General features: G+C 42.5%; 1 protein-coding gene across 1 annotated transcript; it reads left to right on the forward strand.

Moving 5' to 3' along the window:
• The first annotated feature begins 1,349 nt into the window (after positions 1 to 1,349).
• On the forward strand, positions 1,350 to 6,215 carry LOC308315490 (elongation factor 1-alpha-like). Its single transcript, XM_080763504.1, has 2 exons — positions 1,350 to 1,504; positions 4,478 to 6,215. Exon 2 carries the CDS (start codon positions 4,516 to 4,518, stop codon positions 5,905 to 5,907), a length of 1,392 nt encoding a protein of 463 aa, XP_080619630.1. The 5' UTR covers positions 1,350 to 1,504; positions 4,478 to 4,515; the 3' UTR covers positions 5,908 to 6,215.
• The last annotated feature ends 8,886 nt before the right edge of the window (positions 6,216 to 15,101 follow it).

Consider the following 15,101-nt stretch of genomic DNA (forward strand, 5'->3'; position numbering starts at 1 on the left):
ATAGCTAGCTAATAAGTCAACTAAAACATGCAGGGCTTTTTTCTTTCTCACATAAAATAGAAATTCACACCCGTGTGAAGTGAGGGACGCTCTTATCTTTGCTCAGACACGTATGACAAATTCTCCATTCATTGTCGATGGGAATTTAATATTTGTGTAAGACAAAACATCTACACTAATGGCTGAATATAGGAGGGGCTAGCGCGCCTCAAATGTTATTTATTTCATCTGGGGCAAAACCTGTATCTTTTTATAATTAGTTAAAAGTGCATCAACCATTAACTTCCATTCGGAAATTCACCCAATATTATAGACTGTTGTACAAATGAATGCATTTTGTTCCTTTTGGGAATTGACTGAGTTAAAAATAATAATAAAAGTTTGTTTCAGTGGGGTGATAACGGTGTATTATACACAGAGTAATGCTTCATTTATAGTCCCGTCATAATAATGGTGTCACATGCCAAAAATACACCAGAGCCAAAAGCTCAATGCGTGCGTAAATGCGTTTTATTAAGCTGTAGCCTACTGCTATTTCCCACCACAGTACAAACAAACCATAGTACAGTACATGGACCAGACTAATAACCTGATTTGACACGCCATGAGCTTGTAGATCAGCTATTTGTTGATGCCCGACACCCTGTCACACGATATGATACGGCAGGGCAGAGTATAAATCAAGCATATATCACTACAGGACAATACAAGTTGAATCAAATAATACATAATATGCATTTTACTAAAGTACTAAGGAACCATAAAAACATTGATATGATATGATGTTTTGTTTTCTCGTTTTGTGTTTTGTTTTGTTGTTTTTGTTGTTTTTTGTCTTGTTCCTGTTAACTGTATTTTCCTGTCTGTCTTTGTTTTTGTTTTATGTTATGTTTGTTTGTTTTTGTTTTGTTTTCTTGTTTTTTTTCCCCTTCTGTTTGCTTTGTTGTATTATTTTACCTATGAAAGCCATTTTCTTTTTAGAAGGGTAGGCACTATAAGCTTAGGCTTCAGCCTACACCTTTTTGGTCTGTTTCTTTTGCAAAAAAGAAAGCAGGCACTGTATTGATTTGTTATAATGACCAAAATAAATAAACTCTACTCTATGTTATTTTAAGATTAAATACATGAAGTGGTCAAACTATAGAATACATGTTCATAAAGCATCTTCCATAAAACCCTAATTGTAGGAGCCATCTAATTTGATTTCACATATTTGTGAATAAATGGCGCCCCCACTGGTTGCCTTGGAAAATGGCACCATGGTTTCCTTTAATTAAGCCACAGGCCCAGCTGTGTGCGGATGCCGTAAAACTACAAAAAGAAGAAGCTGTGTGCGGAAGTACTCAGATACGGCTCCGTCTTTCAACAGCTTGCACGCATCGCACAAACCGCAGTTTGAACTGAAAGAAATACTTTTTTTGTTTGTTTATTTGAACCTTTACACTCACACAATCCTGCCATAAATCAACCTGTTGCAGTCATCGTCAACCAGCATCGACAACAAGTGAGTAAACAACATGACGCCCATTTAAGTCCCAATTGTGAGCGTGTTGAACAACCGTATTTCTGGCGTAACTGTAAGAAAGAAAGTCATATTGGCCCTACGCTAATGTTCTCGGATATTTCAAAAGCAACGGTTAAAGCCTCAATCTGCAATTTCTTGAACTGGTTGGTTATATGGCTAACAAAACATCATCATTGTGATAATTGTTCGTGGAAAAAGCACGTGTGTGTGTACAGCGTGTGTTAGCCGCAATTTGCAACTCTCTGGGTTTTTTTTAAACAATGGGATGAGTTGCAATACCCTCCGTTGACTCCCCACTCATCCAATTTGGTTTATTTATTTATTTAACAGGGACAAAGCTCATTAATCAAAATGTCAGTTTCCACATCAATGTAAATGGGTCAGAGTTAGCCGAAGCTACATTTCATCTGTAGTCCCTGGGCAGGCTCTTAAAAAAATGAATGATAAAAAGGACAAAGTGTGGTGTGCCTGCACACAACACCATGCGTTAATGGTGCCATGTGTGCATGTATACAAGCACCCAACACTACGTCCATACAAAAACGCAATACAATACAGATAGGGTGACCAGATCGAAACTGCTCATTTGAGGGACAGAAGTATCGCTTGTGTGGGACAAGTGGGATGGGGGGACGGGGTTCGGGGGTTGAGTTGCTATTAAATGCCTTGATGTCATATTCGACCATAGGCCTATTGGCTATCATGTATAAACTCCTTTGGTGTCTCACATTTTGTTTTAAAATCATGCTTTATTTTTATTTGTATGCTATTTTAACAGGCTTAAAAACACATCTTGCAGGAAGAGACAATGAGAGAGCTTTACAACAGAAGGCAAACTATTAGGGCATTTGAACACTGATGCAATATTGCCTGTCAGTCACAATGTGGGACTAACTATTAGGGCATTTGAACACTGATGCAATATTGCCTGTCAGTCACAATGTGGGACAAGGTCTCAATTTGTGGGACGCCTGAAAAGTCTTGGAAATGAGGGACTGTCCCACGCAAAGAGGGACATCTGGTCACCCTAAATACAGATAAAAGGAAAGACAAAGTGTGGTGTGCCTGCACACAACACCGCATGCGTTGATGCCATGTGTGCATTATGTGCAAGCACCCAACACCACGTCCATACAATACAGGAACGGGGACGGAACAACGGCAAGTGAAGTGAGAAATGACACCGGTGATAAATACTAAATAGTGCTGATAGTTACTAATGATTACAGATTTGAGTTGTTTTTAGCCACCTTTTCAGGTTGAATTTTTAAGGTCAGATATTTGGAGGTCTCTCTTAATTCTGTAGGGAGACTGTTCCAGTGATGGGAGGCGGTTCCCAAAACCCCCACTGTCCCAAGATTGTCCCCTTATATGGTAGTGGTCAACAGGAACACAGTATAGGTGCAGCTGCTATCGGCAAACAAACAACCCCCAACCATTTGTTTGTGAGTCACTAGTTAGTGGCCACTGGCTATTCTAAGAATCCTATATTGCTATAAAGGACTCTGTGTCCTGACATGTTTGCTCAACTGAGAGACAACTTAGAACAGTTATTTAAGCTCCATTTAATGTGAATTGCAGTTCCATATACATCAACTGTTTTACCAAACACACTACGTCTGATTGGCACTTTACAGTCCCCTCTGGTAGTTGCCCTTGTTGTTCTGTCACCACTGTCCCTTCGATCTATGAACTGTTTCAGTGGTGGAGGTGCAAGTCCATTTAAGATCTTAAAAATGAGGCAGGCATCTGCAAAGTGTTTAAAGCCGTCAAAATTAAATAAGTTGTACTTTTGAACTATATGGCAATGGTGGTAACGGTTGGGCTTTTGATCCAGTGTTTTTAATGCCTGTAAAGTGATTCTATGGGTTTTAAAGTTGTCTGATTTGTCTGTGACCAGGTTGTGAAACAGTAGGTTATATGTGAAAAAAAGTCATCGCATGCATGAATAGTTTGGCTGCATCTGTTAGATATGGTCTTATGTGTTTGCGATCTGCTTGTCTTAAATGACGTTAAACTCTCCAACATTGCAGCTGTAGTCCAAGCTTGAATTATCCTCTTTCAATCTGCTGATTTTATTTTTCATAAAAATCCACCGCAGAGGATGTCAAGACATCCTCTGAAGGTGATTCTTTTTCTAAGTGTTGCAGTTTGGATTGGAAGCACTCGTTTTTGTTAACTGGTCGTGCTGCTGCCTCCTGCATTATGTGCAAATTCGAAACAGGTGGTATGCAGGACCGTTCAGTGACATACGACGAGTGCTTCCAAACTCCAGCACTTAAAAAATGAATCACCTGCACAGAATTTCTTGACAGAAAGTAGCTCATAACATGTCTACGGTGGATTTGAATGAAAAACAAGCTCGGCAGATTGAAAGAGGATAATTCAAGCTTGGACTACAGCTGCAATGTTGGTGAGTTTAATGTTGTTTAAGACAAGTGGATCGCAAACCAAATTGGATGAGTGGGGAGTCAATGGAGGGTATTGCAACTCTAGATTCATCCCATTATAAAAAAATCTAGTGTTGCAAATTGCGGCTTGTGTGTGTGCACGCTGTGTATCAGTGGTCCTTTCATGCTGTCACATATCGCAGATTATATATGTATCGCTGTTGTCAGGTAGAAATTTCCATATTTTAACTTAATTTTTTTTTTTTAAATCCCCCGAAACTATTAGTTAGAATGCAATTGAGTCCCACGGCCCCCCGGTCACCAACACCCCTGTCTGCCCGCTCTGAGAGCCCTCAGCCCCGTGTGTGTGTGTGTGTGTGTGTGTGTGTGTGTACACACCAGAGAGGCTATACGTCCCTATATTATCATCATCATGATGGCATTGAAAGATAGCCGTTATCTCCCGAGGGGCATGACATTCAACCTTTTAAAATGTATGTTAATGTTGCACTTTTGCAAGAAAACACTAAAGTAATACTCTCTCTTTCTGTTACCTCGCTAGGGGCAGCTGTGTGAATCAACACCGAAACTCAAGCAACAATGGGAAAGGAAAAGCTTCACATTAACATCGTGGTCATTGGCCATGTCGACTCCGGCAAGTCCACCACCACCGGTCACTTGATCTACAAGTGTGGAGGCATTGACAAGAGAACCATCGAGAAGTTCGAGAAGGAAGCCGCTGAGATGGGCAAGGGCTCGTTCAAATATGCCTGGGTGTTGGACAAGCTGAAGGCTGAGCGTGAGCGTGGTATCACCATCGACATTGCTCTGTGGAAGTTCGAGACGGGCAAGTACTACGTCACCATCATCGATGCCCCAGGACACAGAGACTTCATCAAGAACATGATCACTGGTACCTCTCAGGCTGACTGTGCTGTGCTGATCGTTGCTGGTGGTGTGGGTGAGTTTGAGGCTGGTATCTCAAAGAACGGTCAGACCCGCGAGCACGCCCTGCTGGCCTTCACCCTGGGAGTGAAGCAGCTTATTGTCGGAGTCAACAAAATGGACTCTACTGATCCCCCTTACAGCCAGAAGCGTTTTGAGGAAATCACCAAGGAAGTGAGCACCTACATCAAGAAGATCGGCTACAACCCTCTCACCGTGTGCTTCGTTCCAATTTCTGGCTGGCATGGAGACAACATGCTTGAGGCCAGTGAGAAGATGGCTTGGTTCAAGGGCTGGAAGGTTGAGCGCAAGGAAGGCAATGCCAACGGAGTCACCCTGCTAGAGGCCATGGATGCCATCCTTCCACCCAGCCGCCCCACTGGGAAGCCCCTCCGTCTGCCCCTGCAGGATGTTTACAAGATTGGCGGTATTGGAACTGTACCTGTGGGCCGTGTGGAGACTGGCATCCTGAAGGCCGGGATGGTCGTCACCTTTGCCCCTGCCAATGTGACCACTGAGGTCAAGTCTGTGGAGATGCATCACGAGACGCTGATCGAGGCCTCTCCTGGTGACAATGTCGGCTTCAATGTTAAGAACGTGTCCGTTAAGGAGATCCGTCGTGGCAACGTGGCTGGAGACAGCAAGAATGACCCTCCCATGCAGGCTGCCAGCTTCACTGCCCAGGTCATTATCCTGAACCATCCTGGCCAGATCGGACAGGGTTACGCCCCTGTCCTCGATTGCCACACTGCACACATTGCCTGCAAGTTCAGCGAGCTCAAGGAGAAGATCGACCGTCGTTCCGGAAAGAAGCTTGAGGACCACCCAAAGGCCCTGAAATCTGGTGACGCCGCCATTGTTGAGATGATCCCTGGCAAGCCCATGTGCGTTGAGAGCTTCGCGGAGTACCCTCCCCTTGGACGTTTTGCCGTGCGTGACATGAGGCAGACCGTGGCCGTCGGTGTCATCAAGACTGTGGACAAGAAGCTTGCTTCTGGTGGCAAGGTGACCAAGTCTGCACTGAAGGTCACTTCTACTAAAAAGTGAATTCTGCTCCTGTCAGCTGCCCCTCGGGTCGGAGGTTCTGCAGTTTACCAACCTACCGACGATTCCAAGAAAAAGAACCCGAGCTCTTTATTAAAGGACTGGTTAATGCTGATTAAAAATCATCGCAAAAGTTTTCGCAGGAAAGGAACACAACTTGGATAGAATTACAACATTGTGACATTGTCATCTTCACCTGAATCAACAGATGACCGTGCCTCCTTTTCAGTTAAAAGTTTAAGTTGCAGCAAATGGTTTCGAATTGTTCTTGATGTTGATGCCACAAATCTGAAGTGTAACTAATAAAAGTACTTTAATTACAACTAATTGTATTCTGTGTATATTTGAGTGCTCCCAAAACACACATGGAAAGGACACCAACAATATTAAAAGTACATAAAATGTCATTTATTTCACTTAAGTCATATATATATATATTTTTTTACTTGTGAATCTATTTTCAAATAGAAAGCATTCTATACACAGCATCAGGCAGGAAATGTCTTGATGTCTTTCTTTTTTAATTTTACATTAGCTATCGTATTGATAAATAGAGGGAAGAGGCGTGTTTGACCACGCTAGCACGCAGTGGTAGTCTGGTGGTTACATGGATATATTTAGTGCAGTTATTGCATTACAAAGCAACAGTCAAAGCTAAAACCAAAAAATAGTGCAATTATTTTTTTCTTTCTACGTACATGAAAAGAGAGGAAGTCCAGATGGTCTCTAAGGCGTTTCTTTAAGTCTTTTTAAATGTTAGGCTTTGTATTGCATACAGAATAAGACAGGAAAACTTAAAATTATAACTGTTGTAAAAATTGTGCTTCGTAAATTTGAATTATTTTCAATTGGTCCGCTTTTGAAAAACATACTCTGCCCAAAAGATAAGCTATACCGGTGTATATATATATATATATATAGCTAATAGAACTAAAACATGCAGGGCTTTTTTCTTTCTCACATAAAATAAAAATTCACACCCGTGTGAATTGAGGGGCGCTCTTATCTTTGCTCAGACACATGACGTAAATTCTCCATTCATTATCAATGGGAATTTTATATTTGTTTAAGACAAAACATCTACACTAATAGCTGAATATATATAGGAGGGGCTAGCACGCCTCAAATGTTATTTATTTCATCTGGGGCAAGACCTGTTTGTTTTATCTTTTTATAATTAGTTAAAAGTGCATCAACCATTAACTTCCATTCGGCAATTCACCCAATATTCTAGAATGTTGTACAAATGAATGCATTTTGTTCCTCTTGGGAATTGATTGAGTTAATATTAAAAAATAAAGTTTGTTTCAGGGGGGTGAATAATATACTGATAATAACGGTGTATTATACACAGAGTAATGCTTAATTTATAGTCCCGTCATATAATGGTGTCACATGCCAAAAGTACACCAGATCCAAAAGCTCAATGTGTGCTGCGCTGTAAATGCGTTTTTAATCCATTTTGGGCGGGGACCCCTTTTGGTGTTGGCGTTATTATGCTTTAGGTATTGAAAAATAGATCTACAACCTCATAGCGCATCACCGAGTGGAGTGCTATGAACTTGTAGGTCTGCTATTTTTGAAAAATCATGAAAATGTGCCTCAAATCTTTGAATATACAGGGTGAACATTTTAACTCAAATCTTTGCTTCTGGGGGGGTTCCTGGAACAACATATTTTCAGATGGGGGTCGGCGGCCAAATACATATAATTTTTGGGGTCCTTGACATGAAATATTGAGAACCACTGCTATAGAAACATGACGTTTTTCAGAAAAGAATACATTAAAAAAAGATATATTTCGAGGTCAGGCCTAAATGGGTTAAGCTTTACTGCTATTTCCCACCACAGTACAAACTAAACATAAATCGGGCTTGAGTACAGTCCATGGACCAGACTAATAACCTGATTTGGTGTTTCAACACACCATGAGCTTGTAGATCGGCTATTTGTTGATGCCCGACACCCCGTCATATAAGATATGATATGGCAGGGCAGAGTATAAATCAAGCATATATCACTACAGGACAAGTTGAATCAAAGAATACATAATATGCATTTTACTAAAGTACTAAGGAACCATAAAAATAAACAATCAGGTTTCATGCAACACTTGCATAGATTTTTTTTTTTCATTTTTCTTTTCAATCATGCTGCAAATCTCCAAAAAATATACAGAACAAAGATAAAGATAACCTGTGAAACATGTGATTATAACTGTGAAGCAGCTCCAGTAGTTCCAAAAGTGAGCTCCAAAACACTGTAGGCCTGCCTATATATTAAAGTTGGGTCATTTATGCATTTTAATACGCTTATATGGCATTATAACACTCATTATTAATGTTTATTTAGTAATTATGTATAATATCTTATAACAAGATTTACAAATAATTACAAGTGCTGGTCATAATGCATTATAAGCTCAGTGGAACAGCACTTATAGGCCCCTTATAATGCATTATAAATGTGCTTATAATCCATTACAGACCCAACCTAAGGACAACTTCACTTTTCAACCTATCTTCATATAATTTGTCCTCACTAATGTTCATGATAAAATACCACCATGTTTTTCTACTGGTCTGTGTCTCATAGGAGGGCTGTGGGCAGTTCAGAAACCCGTCCACCAGTGACATCATCGTTAGGCAGATTTCTTTTTTTAACAAGTTTTAAAAATAGAACGATGGCTTCCATTTTTGCATCACAACTTTTCAGGACTAGAAAGCCTGCTGTTTCTATTAGCTTGGATTCCCCATCGATGATGTCACTGATGGACAGGTTTCTGAACTGCCCACAGCCCTCCTATGAGACACAGACTGAGTAGGAAAAAAAGTGTGCTATTATTTTCATTAGTGAGGACCAATTATATGAATTGGCCTTGTGGTTAGAGTGTCCGCCCTGAAACTGGGAGGTCGGGGTTCGATGCCTCCCTGCTTGGCACTCAGCATCAAAGGGTTGGATTGGGGGGGCCAAATCTACTAATCAAATGATTCCCGAGCGCGGCACGGCTGCAGCTCACGGCTCCTTGGCTGCGGCTCACCGCTCCAAGAGATGGGTCAAATGCGGAGAACAAATTTCACTGCGGTAACGTATGTGACAAATCGTATGACTTTGACTTTGATGAAGATAGGTTGAAAAGTGGTGAAGTGGTCCTTTAATGCCAATCCGTGTGTGAGCGACATCAACTCGCTGCTCGTCTGCATGCCGTATGTTTATCGTCTGTCGGGTGGAAACCTCGTATGTCCAAAACTGTTACTCTTCAAGATTCAAAATCGAAAGTATCGCAAAGGTAGCAGATCTACAAGAAGAAAAAATGCCGCGTCGCGTTTCGAGCTTGTATATCTGCACACTTTTGATACATTTGTGTGACGTTGAAGTATGATCAAGTAGGGACGTTAATTTACAAAAAATAAAGTTAGAATATGGAGATAAGAGGTTTCTGCTCTATAGCAACGATGCAGTACGTCTAGCATTAAAGGGAGGCATTTGAACTCATCATTGGCCAGTGGTGGAAAGTAACTAAATACATTTACTCAAGTACTGTACTTAAGTTACATTTTGAGTTACTTTTACTTTGGTATTTTAAGTACATTTTTGATGCCAATCATTTTGTACTTGAGTAAAATACTCTGTATAAAATACTCGTAACAGAGTATTTCTGTATTGCAGTATTGATACTTTATTTACTTAAGTAAATATGGTGAGTACTTTTTCCACCACTGTCATTGGCTCATGAACGTAATGGTGCAGGAACAGAAATTACATCAGGTCACAGTTGCTACAGCTGTGAGTCTTTTTACAACAGTGACTCTCAACTTCATTTTTATATCAATGACCCCCCCCCCCAGTTTGATACGCATTAGGCCATGGACCCCCCATTTAAATACCACTGTTATTTAACTTATTTCTGCGACCCCATCCGTGGTAATTTAACTCTGAGAGAGTTACAGACCCCTAAGGGTACATTATGTTCCCAGTTAAAGGGATATTTTACTTTAAAAAACACTTCCGGCGGGGTCATTTTAATGTCTACTCTGGCTCTTGTGTGCATCCCAGGCAGCTATTTTTGGTGAACGTTGCCCCCAGAATATAGGGATGCTGGGGTTCAAGTGGTTAAAGTATAAAGTTATTTTCAGTCTGTTCTATAATGGAAACTGATACCCTTTCATGTTTTCCTCCGTGACATACTGTATTTTAGGGGGAAACATTTGCATATTCACGTACTGCAATATGAAAACACAATGCAGTGTGCCTGACCTTAAGAGTATCATTTTGGGGTGCTGTGGATGCAAAAGGTTATTTAAAGGGGTGTCCTGAGTAAAAAAAGAAGAAGTTTGAGAACCACTGCTGATATATGTGACCCCAGAAGGTGTTTTAAAGTGAAATACTGTACCCCATTAATGTCAGATCATTGCTTGGACTGTTAAAAACTGCAGTACACACACTTAAGACAATGAAAACATGAAAAAGAAGTGCTGTGCGTAATGGAATGAGATCATGTTTGCCTTCCTCCTCCAAATAGGAGTCAAACTCATACTAAAATGGAATGCTACAATCAGTAATGTGCTACAGTCATCTTGCTCCACAACAACAATCCATTGTTGGTGTTTAACGTACATTCTCGGATGCCTAGTTTTCATAAGTACTGTTACTGCCGGTATGTGCGTATAATATATGAGTGAGTAGATACATGTAAACAAACACCAGTTTGGCTAAATAATTTGTCTGTGAAAAGAGACATTCCCTTTTTTGTGTTTTTTTTTTTACATTCTCTGTGCTCCTTTCTTTTCTTTTAGCGTGTCTTGTGTGCAAACATCAAAGACAAGTAGCCTAATCGAACGAGGGTGACATTGACAGTGTACTGCAGCGCAGGGCGTAAGCACTTAAACCCCATATGGTTGACAGGAGTCCATCAGGGCTATATACTAGTGTATGTTTTCTGTAATATAGGCTCTATGTACATTTCTCTGAATTCATACCAACAAAATCAACCGAACATAACAAAGAGCAAATATGTGAAACCAGATGCCCATTACACACACACACACACACACACACACACACACACACACACACACACACACACACACACACACACACACACACACACACACACACACACACACACACTGTATATACAGTAGGCCTACACTAGATGCATTACTATATCCCATAATGGACTCCATAGTATAGACATTCCTACTTTTGCTTAGTCTTGCATAGCCAAACGATCGGAGATCAGGATGATAATTCAGTCCCCGATTATTTGGGGTGTATATTTGTCACTGTACATTTTGCTCAATGTGAAATGATGTGTCCTCTGAATGTATACCCATCCTAACTGCTGCACCCATGAATGGTGACTTCTAGATTCCATGTCAGGGTCTAGAACTGTCTGGAAACAAATATATAAAGATGGGGTTATTATGTGGCCACACCCCACCAGTTCATAACTGTATACCTGGTTATCACCTTAGCACCGCCCACCTGAACTGCCACCGTGCCCACAGCCATTGTTGTATGATGTAAGTGGGAGGGGAGGATTTTAGTGTATCACTAGAGAGGTAGTCTCTCTAGAGACCGTTATAGGCGAAAAAAGAACATTTGCAACACAGCGTTGCAAAACCAACGCAGAGATTTTAAGGTGAACCTTCTACTCGGGCCGGTACCAGGATTGGTTTTCAAAGAAGTGGGCGTAAGTTTGTTTGTGGGGCTTTTCTCCGCTGGCCTATATAATATAATAACAACTATAGGCTACGTTGAATTCTACTTCCCCCAGATGTATCAGTCTCCGATCGCCCAGGCTACGCAAGACTAACTATTGATAATCCATAATAGATCATTCAGTTCCGACATATACTGTATGTGCAAATAGTCTTAAAATAATCATACTCATATTACACATGCAAATAGTAAATATACTTAAAAGTCTTAGGAATTTTTAAGGCCAGTACGTATATTTAGACATCCTACAATTAGAGAAACCTTAGGAAAAGCAGCTAAAGTTGGAATTTGCGTATGGCTGGTAGCCCTGTTCACCGTTTACCACTGTTGACTGATCCATGACATCCCCCTGGGTTCACACAGGGTGCAACAGGGGCGTATGGAAGATTGTGGTTATAAAGGATAGTTACAGCTTTCTTCTAAAAAATAGACTTTTTGAGTGTGAAATTTCACTCAGAGAGTATACAAATGGAACCACATGGACCTGTAGCTCTCAGAGTAAAACTGATGCTGAGGATTTTACTGTGTTGATAAAGTTTTAGTCCAATAAGGGGAGAAGGAGGCAGGAGGGTGTAGCAGGAGATTTTGAAGCTATACGCTAATCAATCGCAAGGTTTTTTTTCTTGGGGACGGCACTATGTTAGTTTTGTTGCTCATTCTCGGCGGGGGTTCATGACAATGCTCATTCTGGAGGCCAGCAGTGGTCTCTGGGTGCATCTGGGCGCATTACCAGGGGTTGCCTCGGGCCGGGGGAGCAGGAACTGTCATCAGGGGTCCAGGTTTAGAGGTTATCTTGGGGTCAGGTTTAGAGGTTATCTTGGGGTCAGGTTCAGAGATGATCTTGGGGTCAGGTTCAGAGGTTATCTTGGGGTCAGGTTCAGAGGTTATCTTGGGGTCAGGTTCAGAGATGATCTTGGGGTCAGGTTCAGAGGTTATCTTGGGGTCCAGGTTTAGAGGTTATCTTGGGGTCCAGGTTCAGAGATGATCTTGGGGTCAGGTTCAGAGGTTATCTTGGGGTCAGGTTCAGAGGTTATCTTGGGGTCAGGTTCAGAGATGATCTTGGGGTCAGGTTCAGAGGTTATCTTGGGGTCCAGGTTTAGAGGTTATCTTGGGGTCCAGGTTCAGAGATGATCTTGGGGTCAGGTTCAGAGGTTATCTTGGGGTCAGGTTCAGAGGTTATCTTGGGGTCAGGTTCAGAGATGATCTTGGGGTCAGGTTCAGAGGTTATCTTGGGGTCCAGGTTTAGAGGTTATCTTGGGGTCCAGGTTCAGAGATGATCTTGGGGTCAGGTTCAGAGGTTATCTTGGGGTCAGGTTCAGAGGTTATCTTGGGGTCCAGGTTTAGAGGTTATCTTGGGGTCAGGTTCAGAGGTTATCTTGGGGTCAGAGGTTATCTCGGGGTCAGGTTCAGAGGTTATCTTGGGGTCAGGTTCAGAGGTTATCTGGGGGTCACGTTCAGAGGTTATCTCGGGGTCAGGTTCAGAGGTTATCTCGGGGTCAGGTTCAGAGGTTATCTCGGGGCCAGAGGTTATCTCGGGGTCAGGTTCAGAGGTTATCTCGGGGTCAGAGGTTATCTCGGGGTCAGGTTCAGAGGTTATCTCGGGGCCAGGGCCGGCTGTGCTGGCGGCGGTTGTTCCTCTGGTTGTGTCCTCGCTGTGCTCCGTTGTCGTCGGCGCGGAGCAGCCGGTCCTGCGCCTCCTCGTGGCCGTTGGCGTTGTGGTGGACGTGCCCTTGGAGCCTGCGGTGCGGCGGAGGGCACACGTCCCTGTGGGCGTGGGGGGCGTGGCAGGGGGACGAGTACTCCTCCTCCTCCTCCCCTTCCTCTCCCTCCTCTCCGTCTTCTTCCACTTCCTCCTCCTCCTCCTCGTCATCCTCCTCCTCAAGGCGCGGGCTCCGCCCCCCCCCGCAGCGGCGGCGGCCACCGCCGTGGCGAGATGCAACGGAGTCGCTGGCCTCGTCGGACGGCATCAGGCTGTCCTGCTCCAATGGGGAGCGGGCCTCGTCCCGCGGGTCGTCCCCCGGCTCCTCCTCTTCCTCCTCCTCCTCCTCCTCAACTCCCAGCTTCTTGTTCTGGTATCATCGGAGGGTCGGCGGTGTGGGCGATCGATGGAAAAGAGAGAGAGAGAGAAAGAGAGAGAGAGAGAGGGGAGAGAGATGGGCGGAGAAAAAAGGAGAGAGCTGTGTCTTAGAAACCAGGACAATGCCCTCTGGTGACAGCGTTATGCACAGCAAAGACAAGATGGCTTCTCTTCCCAAAGCCGGTGTATAATGTACACAATGCTATACACACACACGCTATGAACACGTGAGAGATGTGGGTGAGACACGTCAATGAGTTGGGGGGGGGGGGGGGGGGGGGGTCTAATCTTGGAGACAAAATGCGAATGTGTTGATATTATCATCTCCGCCATACTTAAAGGGCGAGACCACTTTGGTGGAGGTTTGGGTTGTGCATTTAGCTTATACCATGATGTAACTCTAAAGGTGATTAGAAAGTATAAGAAATGAAGAAAAAAGCCCACAACATCGTCAAAGACTGCAAAGACTGCAGCCCATACCCTGTTCCAACTGCTTCCTTCCAAAAAACGCTACCAGAGCATCACATCACACACACCACAGTATCGGTATCATTACAGTAGCAGCTTTCCCCCCCCCAGGCAGTCGGGCTGAAAAACAGCAAGTCAGCTGACCTTGCACTGTAATGCACTGCAATGCAATGTACCTTGCACTATATTTTTTGGTTCTTTCTTTTGCACTCTAGTTGTTGTCTTGTATACACTAGTGTATTGTATTTAAAGGGACACTTCACCCTTTTTGCAAAAAAATATATGTTAATGATGTTTAGAAGCTTTAGAACACTTTCCTGGGGGTATTTATGTGTGTAATATGTGGTTTTAGATATTTTAGATTGTAGCAGTGAGCCTGTTGTCTCTGATGTCATGGACACTGGGCTCACTTCCTTCATGGACTACATGTTGTCTCAGTAAGACAGCTCTCCCCCCTATCCACAAGGAGGAGCAGTGCACCAAAAAATTATGGGAATTGTAGTCCAGGAAGGTAGTGAGACCAGTGTCCATGGCATCAGAGACAACAGGCTCACTGCTACAATCTAAAATATCTAAAACCACATATTACACACATAAATACCCCCAGGAAAGTGATCTAAAGCTTCTAAACGTCATTAACATATATTTTTTTGCAAAAAGGGTGAAGTGTCCCTTTAAGACTGAGAGTGCTTGGAGCACAATTAATTTTATTGCATCTATGCATTGTATACAAACCTGAACCTGAAAGTGATCATTCAAAATATGCTCCTCATTGACTTGCGTCCTGATAAAAATAGCAAAATCAAGTTGACATTTTTATATCTTAAATCTTTGTTTATATATTGTATATCTTTGTTTGTGCGTACTAAAATAGTGACTCTGAGAGTTGTTTTCACCGTGCAATCAATTTAATTTCTAATCAATGGAG

This window comes from Protomyctophum bolini (genome assembly GCF_963924005.1).
Source record: "Protomyctophum bolini genome assembly, chromosome: 5".
NCBI lineage: Eukaryota > Metazoa > Chordata > Actinopteri > Myctophiformes > Myctophidae > Protomyctophum > Protomyctophum bolini.

Coding starts and splice junctions, on each gene's coding strand:
- LOC308315490 (XM_080763504.1), top strand. CDS start 4,516: ATGGGAAAGGAAAAGCTTCACATTAACATCGTGGTCATTGGCCATGTC.